Here is a 9,983-nt window from a genome sequence, read left to right as displayed (position 1 = left end):
GTCCCCAACGCTGGTAACTAAGGCTTGATGTGAGCAGATAATGACATAGAAGTGTTGCAAGCCATTAGTGTGCTCATGTGCAAAGAAGCTCTTCCTGTGTTAATGCAGTAGCTACAATAAAAATTGGCCTTACCACAGCATAACAGGCAAAGGTTTAGTAGTGAAAAATAGACAGAAACCTGCAGCAGAAGACAATCTCATACCTGACTGAAATGGCCAATTCAAGTGGAAAAAATGGATTATGTTGCTGAGTCAGCTATTGCACATATGAATTCCTCCGTCCCCACTGTGGCGATAACTGTGAGACAGACGCAGGTGGACATATGCTGGTATTGAACAAGTCTCTCACACAGACGCACTATCAGCAGAGGGGGGCCCTTAGGGTATAAAAGAGTAGTGGGCGGAAGTCTCCAGTGTAGAAACTTTCAGGAGACTGCAGACATGCTCAGGTTTCTTGTGTTGACCTCTCTCGCAGCCCTCGGTAAGAAGTGATTCTTCCTCTCCTTTGACATTCTGCACAAGCACGCTTGAATACCCGATGTCTGACTGGAATGCTTCCTGTGTCTCTGCTTTGCTCAGTGCTGGCTGAGCTGGAGCCCCAGCCCAGATACCTGGAAGATGATACAGTTCAGGAGAGAGTTGTGGGAGGCGAGGTGGCCAGACCCAACTCCTGGCCCTGGCAGGTGCGCTAGGCTTTGTTCGACTCTCCAACAGTGGTGGAAGTGGTGGTCAGATCCTTCACTTAAACATGCAGTGTGGGAGTTAATTAACATTTATTACAAGCCCTTCTCAAACGAGTTCACTCAATGTTGATTAAGCTGTCACCGCCAAGTAAATCTCGCTGTGTTCTGCAGCATACCAGAGTTTTAAATCTAGTGTCCATGGTGACATTTCCACACTGGTGCACTGGTGATGTATTTTACATCAACCAGCAATGATTGGTTTGCAAGAGCTGACAGAAGGGAGCAACAGCAGCAACTATACAAGCGTGCTGACAGTGTTTGTGTAATTACTCTCAGGCAAAGTTCAGCACTGCAGGTTTAAGTAAAAGTAGCAAACCACAATGAGAAAGTACTCTGTTACAAGTAAAAGTCACATAGTAATACCAACAAAATGTACTTAAAGAATTAGAAGTACTCACTGTGCAGAATGGCCTTGTCAGGTCCTGAAAGAAAATACATTTTTAAATCTTATATGAACACATTAAAAGAATAAATGATAGTGTTTCAGGACTCTGAAAACACCTGTGTGGGTATGCAAGGCCTTTCACCTACAACAATGGATCATATCGTAAAGGTGCTTTTAAGAGCGTGCCTTTAAGCAGAGTTCAGAGTTGGGAATGCTGCCAAGGAGCATTTGGCAAAAATATGAATGGTGCAGTTTCTTGTAGTTGTAACGCTCTCTGTTGTTGTTTCATCAGATCTCTCTTCAGTACAAATCTGGCAACTCATTCTACCACACCTGCGGAGGAACTCTGATCAGGAGAGGATGGGTCATGACCGCTGCTCACTGTGTGGACAGGTGGGAGATTCATTAATCACAGAACAGCTGCTGAACCTAAAACTGTCAGATATGGATGGATGGATGAAGTAGCAGGATATTTGCTCTGACAGAGCTGAACATTTACATAATTTCATTACTTATTGCTTGGTGGCTTAAGTGCATCGCCAAGATAAAATTTTTTGTTTAAGTTTAGATTTGACTGAGAATGCTGTTTCAATCCAACATTAACTATTAAATAAAATCTACAATTCTCTTCCAAAAACACAGTTTCCATGTAAAATATTGATTTTCAGCAGATATCCTTGGGTTACGAGTGAGTGCTAACTATCCAGACAGGATAAGTATGCGCGGAAGAATGAAAATCTTCATGTTTTGGACGTCCGCAGGTCCAGGACTTGGCGTGTTGTTCTTGGAGATCACAACATCAACTCCCACGAGGGCAGAGAGCAGTACATGAGCGTGAGCCGCGTTCACATCCACCCCAAGTGGAACTCAAACAACGTTGCTGGAGGGTTAGTGGCTACTGCTCATGATTTGACCCACTTCTGCATACAAAAATAGAAAATCCTGATACATGTAGATCACATATTATAAAAACTGAATGCATGTAGTTATTTTGTAAACATAAATGTAGATCCACATTACTGTATGTGCATATATCATTTTCTATTTGTATATATTTGACAAAAATGTGCTACATTTTAAAATCATAAATACATTACATACATGGTGAACACATCCAGTCCTACAGTATGATGCGCAGTGAGAGCTGAAACTGAAAATTAGTCTTCAAATTTGCTGCTTTGGGTCAGAAAAAGCAATTAAATCAAAAACATCACCTTGGGCTTTAGGAGACTTTAATCAACCACGTAATTAATAGATTAATGTAGAAATTCAACTGCAGAAGGGATGAAAATGATTATCAGTTGCAGCCCTCAACATAACGGCTCCCACTGAAAGACAAACTCTGAACAAAACTGTTATCAATGAGCTTTAGTGAACGCAAGGAAAAGGTTTTTTACCCACTGACATGAGGACATGTTGGTCTGACCCTCAGGTGGGACATTGCTCTCCTCCGTCTGTCCTCTGATGCTTCTCTCAACAACTACGTCCAGCTCGGCGCCCTGCCTCCCACCGGCCAGATCCTGCCCCACAACAACCCCTGCTACATCAGCGGATGGGGTCGCACCCAGAGTGAGTCTGTCATGATGATTCATTTGCTGGATAAAAGCCAGTATCCAGTTCAGTGTTTAAATTCAGTCACATTTCAAAGGAGATAGCAGTTCACGATCCTGCTGTTCTAGGCTTTATCACAGTTGTATGAAGGGCTTCTCCTGTCGTCCCCAGCTGGAGGCCAGCTGTCTGCCCAGCTGAAGCAGGCCTACCTGCCTGTTGTTGACCACAAGACCTGCTCCAGCTACGGATGGTGGGGCAGCACCGTGAAGAACTCCATGGTCTGCGCTGGTGGTGGCAGTGAGTCTGGTTGCCAGGTGAGATTATGAGGTCTTAGAAAGGACGACGCGTGTCCTCAGGTGTCTAAGACTTAACGCTTAGTTCACACGTACATGCATATTTTTTAAAACAGGACTTGGTTTTTAAAAAAAATTACATCCACACAAGCACTGTTAAAAATTGTGGTGACATATCCCAAACCCTAAAGCCATGTCAGCCAATCAGAAGCCTGAAAAAAATGATGAATCCTGCTATGGCCAAAGCTTGACCTGCATTCATCATAATAGGATTTATAAATTTGCAGTTTTGTCTGCTTGTCTTCACATCAACACTGCAAACAGAGTTTCTGAATGTCTTCACCTTGGAAGTAATGCTCCAAAAGCGCCGTGTTCAGTGACCTCAAACTGTTCGTGTGTGGATGAAAGGTTTAAAGGGTGCTCTGCCGATTTAACACAGCGCTCCTGCAACATTATCAGTCTTTTTTATTCCACACATTCTGCTTCCTCCAAAACCTGCCACCTACATTACCCATAAGGCAACTTGACCCTAAGAGGCCAGTTGGAGATTCAGGTGTGTTGTGCCAGTAGCAAATAATGTAGCCCCAAGTTGCAAGCCCCAACCAGAGATGAGGAGCAGTCTTGAGAGGTCTGGGAACTCACTTCTTTCTAACTCTACGCCCCCAGATTTTTATTTTATTTTTATTTTTTGCATTGTTCAAACTTGAGGCAATCTACCAGACTAAAAGTTTTCACTGAATTATTGCAAAATGGAAAGGATAAACAGTGACTCGCACAATTTTCCTCAACCTGGCAACCTGAAATTTGTTCTTGTTCATAGCTTTTAACGCACCCCTAAAGCATTAGAAACTTTTTATGAAATGATTAGAAATCCATTTAGTTAGAGCTTGCAAATCTTTTATAAATGGTGCCTGTTTCAGTAGCATGTTATTCACAGCTCGCATTTGAACCCAGTTTCTCCAGTTGTCTCCTAAAGCACAGTGTCACCCTGCGATTAGGACACCAGGAGTGATGTTTTGGTATGAGCAGGCAGGAGGAAACACTGAAAAGAACTTGTCAGAATTGAGTCTCACTCCACCATGACAAAGTGAAATTGAACATCTCCCACTGAGCTGAGGGCTGACCCCTTCCTGTCAAGGAAGATATTTTGGAGGATACATGCGGGATTACTTGCTGCATCAGCAGGGGCATAAGTCAGTTACAATGATCCAGGCCAGTGCTTAAGCTGCACAAAGTGTCAAAGTCTTGCAAGTTCATGTTCTGCACAAACTTGCTGAAGGCTGTCTGAGATTAAAAGGGGACATGGGACACAAGTGGGAGCAAGTTAAGTGCAATGGAAAATGGGGCATTTGCTCAAAGTCTGCTAAAAGGTTATGAGTCTTCAGCTCTGAGGTTTGTCTGTGATGTGTTTTCTCTGAATCCAGGGCGACTCCGGCGGCCCCCTGAACTGCAGTGTCAACGGCCAGTGGGTTGTCCACGGTGTGACCAGCTTTGTGTCCTCCTCTGGCTGCAACGCCTACAGGAAGCCCACCGTCTTCACCCGTGTCTCTGACTACATCGGCTGGATGAACAGCGTCAGTATTAAACACTAACTCACAGGACACAAGTTCTGTTTAAAAAGAGCGTCCGTACTTTAAAGAGTTCAATGGAGGTTAATCACGATTTGAGTTACAGTGCATGCAAGATTTCATTACCTTGTTCCTACATTCATTCATCCTTACAAATACATGTCTATTTGTGCAGCATTTTGTTGGGATCCTTGAGTATAATCACATAATGATTCATTTGTCCTTGCTTTGGCAGATCATGGGTTGAGAGGAAGGCTGATCTCCATGGAGACGAGTGAACGCGATGGATTCATCTCAGTTTCTGCCCAACTCCATCACAATAAAACGTCTTATACTGTGCATTCGACTCGCTTCATTTTTTGTCTCGTATTTTTTGTGGGAGACAGCAGGCGTCAGTCATCCTCTGATTTAGAAAAGCATAAGTAACTGGAGGTGAAGTATAATTTCAGTGGAAGAGTGGTTCTGCAAAAATAAAGTAGAGGCGATGTATTCAGGCAGTTGTGTTAATGAGTAATTTTTCACATCAGGGAATTTGTGTGAGATGATCTTTGAATACTAAATAGATTTCAAAGTAAAGCAGTTACACTGTCACATATAGGGCTAATTAAATGCTGCTTTCAGTGAAGCGATGGACATTTTGTAAAACTGTTTTTTTTATTGTGAAGGGTAAACAAAAAGACATTATTGCACTGTGATAAATTTAGAGCTCCCAAGACTTTGACATGAGCTACTTCGATTAATTAAAAGAGGCTGTGAAACCAGCCCAGTCACCACAATAAGATGTCAGCATTGTGTGTTTCTGCAAACCATGCATACATTAAACCAATCAGAGTGATGCATTTCAGATTACTGCTACATATGAATGAGCTCAGTTTGCCATCGGTGATGGTCGTGACAGCTAGATGAGACGACTGCGAGGCAGCGGACCGCTGTTTGAACTGCGTTTGTGGTGAGAAAACTGTGTATTTTTAGCCAAAACATGTTTTTTGTGCTGAAGCCTAACCAGACCTTAACCACAGGGCTGTCACGACAGAAATCTGAAGAATTAAAATGTTAAGAAATGAAACTGGGTTTCTAAAAACAGGGTTAACCTGTCATCAATGAGGAGAAAAAGACTTAAAATAAGTATAACTTTAACCTTCAAACTACAATCCACTTAAAAGGCAAAATTTAGAGCGGCGCTGTGTTGTGGGAGGAAATCTTAGCACAGTCAGAGCTCTGGAAAAGACTTTGTGTCTAACTTACAATGTCAAGTGCACATACATAATTCATAATTGCACAAATGTGTTTATGAGCATATGACCAAACAAACAACAACAAACTAATAAGCTGAGTTCAGTATCTGCATACCCAGGTGTGGTGTGGATACAAACAATAATCAGAGTTTATTCAATTATATGAGTGTGAATTAAGTTAAATTAGATGATTGAAAATCAGTGTGCACAGCTCTGGGTGAAATTAATATTACTGAAAGCAAATATATACGCATAATATTTCTGAAAAATAATGGAAAACATTCATATGTTTGACTGTCATGCAGTCTGTTTTTATGAACATGCTCTGTTACTTGTTTGTTTCTGTTTAAGTGTCGTGGGGTGCTGGAGTCCATCCCTCTGTCACTGGACTGTGAGAGTCCCTGCAGGAAACACTAACGTACAGACACACCGCTGTCACTCATCACCGAGCAAATTCAGAACGCTACGCCGCCTCTCAGATGGATGCTTTATTCAGAGCATAAATATACCTTTAAATGTGCGAAACAGTTTGTCAAGTCATCTCCAAATCAAAACGTAGAAAATCCCCAAGGCTGCCGAAAAAATGATTTTGAGTCAATCTGAAGTTTGCAAATTTATCCACCTGTCACAGTCACAGAGGGAGGAAATAGCTGTCATGAAAGATGAACTGGATACCAGATGAAAAACAAGCAGAGAGTATCAAAGGATGTAAAGAAACACCATATTTCTTTCGGAGTATAGTGACATAAGCCTACACACAAAGGAACAGAATGATAGATACCTCATGCTTTAGGATAATATATAGAAACAATATACAGTGCAGACACATCATTTCCAATGATGCTTAAAATTCAAATCTCTGTGGTTATTGAAAAGCAAATTCATGACCCTCAACCCCCAAAAAACCTTTGGAAAAACTATAAATTAAACATGTTGATTGTGTTACACCTTACAGACCTGCCTGAGAGTCTTGAATTGTCTAATATGATATGAAGGGAGGCGACTCATTTACCCTTGTGTCCCTCTGTCGCTCAGGTATTACACTTAAATCTGTCAAAAAAAACCTGGATCAGGTCTATGCTGAGCCTGTGGTCAGTGCCATTTTGTGTGTGTGTGTGTGTGTGTGTGTGTGTGTGTGTGTGTGAAGTGTGTCTCTGCAGCAGTAAAGCCATATGGTGGCGATGATGGCTTTACATCCTGCAGTAAACGCCTGTCAAATTGTCCTGCTGTAACACCGGCATCTGGTGTAAATTTAAGCTAAGTGAAACACCAACTGCGTGTCTAACGAGTGAGAGGAACAACAAAAAGCAAACTTGTTTTACGCTTGGAGGGAAATGTGAACCTCCTAAGTGTGAAAAATGTTCAGGAGAAAGCTCGTGTAATATTACTGGGGATTATTAATACCGGTGAATTAACGCATAACAAGCACTTCCATTCTTATTGTGTTTGGATGGAAGTATTTCTAAGTAGTTTGCATACTGTCAGGCACTTTAATGCACAGTTGAGTAAAAGTATAAAGTAGCAGGAAACTCTCAAGTCAGGTCCAAGTTTGTAGCTCAGAGTTGGACTTTAAGTACTTGAGAAAATCTTCCTTCTTTCCTCAACTGTCAATAAGAAACAAAGAGAAATCAGATGTTTTGCACTGGCCTGTGGTGGCTGACATTTTCAAGGTGAATTTGATTCTACGTGCTCGAAAAAAGGTACTTTATTGTTGTGTAGCATAATTTCAAGGAAGCTCAAACTATTGTCAGATGTTCTCTGAATCTGCCGTTTCCCACCAAAACAGCACTATTATTATACCTCTTTAAGTATCCAGTAATCTCAGCACCTCACTGTGAGATATCCAGTCAAGATGATGAAACTAAATTGCTTATTGTTACATGAGTTAATCAGCACAGAATTAATGGCTCACAACATTTCACCACGATCTCAGCTGATGGAACTAAATCAAAATGTTAATGTATCTGTAATATCTGTGTTGTTCTCTACTTTAATGAGACACAGTTCATTTGTAGGACTAATTAGAACTCATTCATCATGTTTTCTGCCTGATTAATCGTATTCGTGCGATGAAAAATGTTCATCTCTCAATTTAACACAGTGTCAGGAGTAAATGAGAATAGAAATTCTGCCTAATTTGCTCAGAAGTGCTCTCGCGGACTGTATTACCTTGATACTGGCTGTTACAGCAGGTTTTGGTATTATCTGTTTGGCTCATGGGTTTGTCCGCTGAAGCCATCCTTACCTCCTATATTACGGCTGGGCTCCCTTCCAGCTGACCACATCTGGTCCAACAACAACCTCCACTTAATCACTGTACACTCCTCTAGTTAGTCCAATAAATCATCACAACTGTCCGGATGGGAAATTAGTAGCCACTAGCACACAAAGCACCAAGATCTGGGCTGTGAGTTGGAGTATGTGCCTGCTGCTTTGGAAGATAATTGGCAAGTAATTAGAGGTCTTCAATTCTGTCAGAAAAAGGTTTCTTCATGTGAAAATAGTCAAATAGTTTCATTACCAGCACGAAACATCAGCTACAGAGGCTGTACTCATGCTAAATGTTAAGCAGTCAGCATGCTGAAATGTCAATGCTGATATTTAGCAGGTAAAATGTTTCCCATGTTCATGAGCTTAGTGTAGTGGGGAGGTGAGGAATCTGTGTACTGAGTTTCATGGCAGTCCTTCCAATAGTTACAGAGAAATTTCACTTGAAACCGTTTATCTGAACCTCTCGGTGGTGCCAGAGGAAGCGTCATTTGGAGTCATCCTCTGGGCATCATGAATGTTGGTACAAACGTTCACCGCAGTCCATCAGAAGTGAAACTTGATGTTTTCAATCGTGCTTTTTTATGTGATTTGTACTCCAGCAGCAAGATCAGTGGTGATATTTTTAGCCATGTTTGTGATGAGGCTCCGGGGATGTCGATGTCTGTCTGTTGATCAGTTGGTCCATCGCTTCAGAGCAAACTGACACATATTATGAATTTATACCTACTCTCTAACAGCTTCAATAACACTTTCTACTCCTCATTTTGGAAATTTGGTAAAAAGCTTGCAGGTTTCAATTTAATTCCAATTCCAGCTCGTTAAAGTCCTCTTTGATGGTTTTACGCTCATTAAGCAAATTCAAATTATCCACATTTGTACACCTGCTTGGCATAGTGAAACAATTTATGTTGTCCAGAGAGAGAACTGGGTCCAAGACTGTCGTCGTCGTCGTAGAAAAGAACGAACGACGGCAAACGGCCAAGTGTCTCCACTTCAGACGGCACAGCTTGAATCCTCAGCTGCTGTCTTCCTTAAGGCGGAAAGCTGCACGAGCTTCCACAAGGCAGTGATCAGCCACTAATGGTTGTTTTTACTGAAGGCTTTCCAGCAGACAGAGAGCACCACGTTCACTCTTCCTGCTCATGATACAGGCCTTTCACATGCAGGAGCGGTGCTGGTCTAACATAAGCACAATGTGTGAAGAGCAGCTTGACAGAAATTATTCCACATTGTTTTCTTATCAGCTGCTGGTGTCAGGAGCAGCCAAGAGGCTGCGCCTGTCGCTGCAGTGGAGAAATGTGGAGGATCTGTGAGGACCGAGGAGTCTGCAGAGGTGGCAGCAGCTTCTCTGGATGTCAGGTCAGTCTTATTTAAGCTCTGTAATGCTGTTTTCTTGCAGGGGTGCAGCTGTGGGTTTACCGGTTGTGATTACAGTCATGTCTTTGATGGGGGCACAGTGCCGTCTGGTGGCGGCTGGGAGAATTGAAGGATTTGTGTGCTGCAGCTGGAACCACTGCGTGCCTTCATTTCAGCCTGTATCAGCTCCATGAACCAGGTCACCAAAGGGACAGTCTGTCAACACTGATTAACTCTACATTTATTAATAAAGAAGAAGTCAGTTAAAATGAGCTGGCTGTGACTCAGCGTGCATGAGTTTTATCCTCTCTCAGCCACAGCTGACTGACTCTTAAAACATCTTTTTTTTTCCACTGTCTGCTTCCTAAAAAAATTCTAATAACTATGCTCAGCACACTCTTATACTAATAGCATTTAAAACAATTCAGTAGCAACCCCCTCTCCTGACAACACCACTCCTCTCCTGTGGCTTCTTCATCACGTATTCCTGCATTCAGCTGATTTAGTTAAAGCTGCTTCTTATTTAATAACTCACAGGTGACTGCATGACGCCTTCACTACCCCAATAAAATCAAAACAAA

The 9,983-nt window shown here is 42.1% G+C and overlaps 1 protein-coding gene across 1 annotated transcript; it reads left to right on the top strand.

Moving 5' to 3' along the window:
* The first annotated feature begins 441 nt into the window (after positions 1-441).
* LOC143330746 (elastase-1-like) lies at positions 442-4,564 on the top strand. The gene is made up of 7 exons (XM_076747506.1): positions 442-481; positions 580-683; positions 1,421-1,521; positions 1,890-2,015; positions 2,561-2,697; positions 2,851-2,993; positions 4,397-4,564. The coding sequence occupies exons 1-7, from the start codon at positions 442-444 to the stop codon at positions 4,562-4,564; spliced, it is 819 nt and encodes a 272-aa protein (XP_076603621.1).
* Positions 4,565-9,983: the final 5,419 nt, after the last annotated feature.

Source organism: Chaetodon auriga, chromosome 2 (genome assembly GCF_051107435.1).
Source record: "Chaetodon auriga isolate fChaAug3 chromosome 2, fChaAug3.hap1, whole genome shotgun sequence".
Classification (NCBI taxonomy): domain Eukaryota; kingdom Metazoa; phylum Chordata; class Actinopteri; order Chaetodontiformes; family Chaetodontidae; genus Chaetodon; species Chaetodon auriga.
Note: the sequence above shows the minus strand (reverse complement) of the source record. Positions and strands in the feature narration are given on the sequence as shown.

Excerpts from the sequence above, each read along its gene's own strand:
- LOC143330746 (XM_076747506.1), top strand. The coding sequence starts at position 442 with ATGCTCAGGTTTCTTGTGTTGACCTCTCTCGCAGCCCTCG. Across the intron at positions 482-579 it reads GACCTCTCTCGCAGCCCTCG|TGCTGGCTGAGCTGGAGCCC; the intron begins GTAAGAAGTGAT and ends TGCTTTGCTCAG. Across the intron at positions 2,994-4,396 it reads GCAGTGAGTCTGGTTGCCAG|GGCGACTCCGGCGGCCCCCT; the intron begins GTGAGATTATGA and ends CTCTGAATCCAG.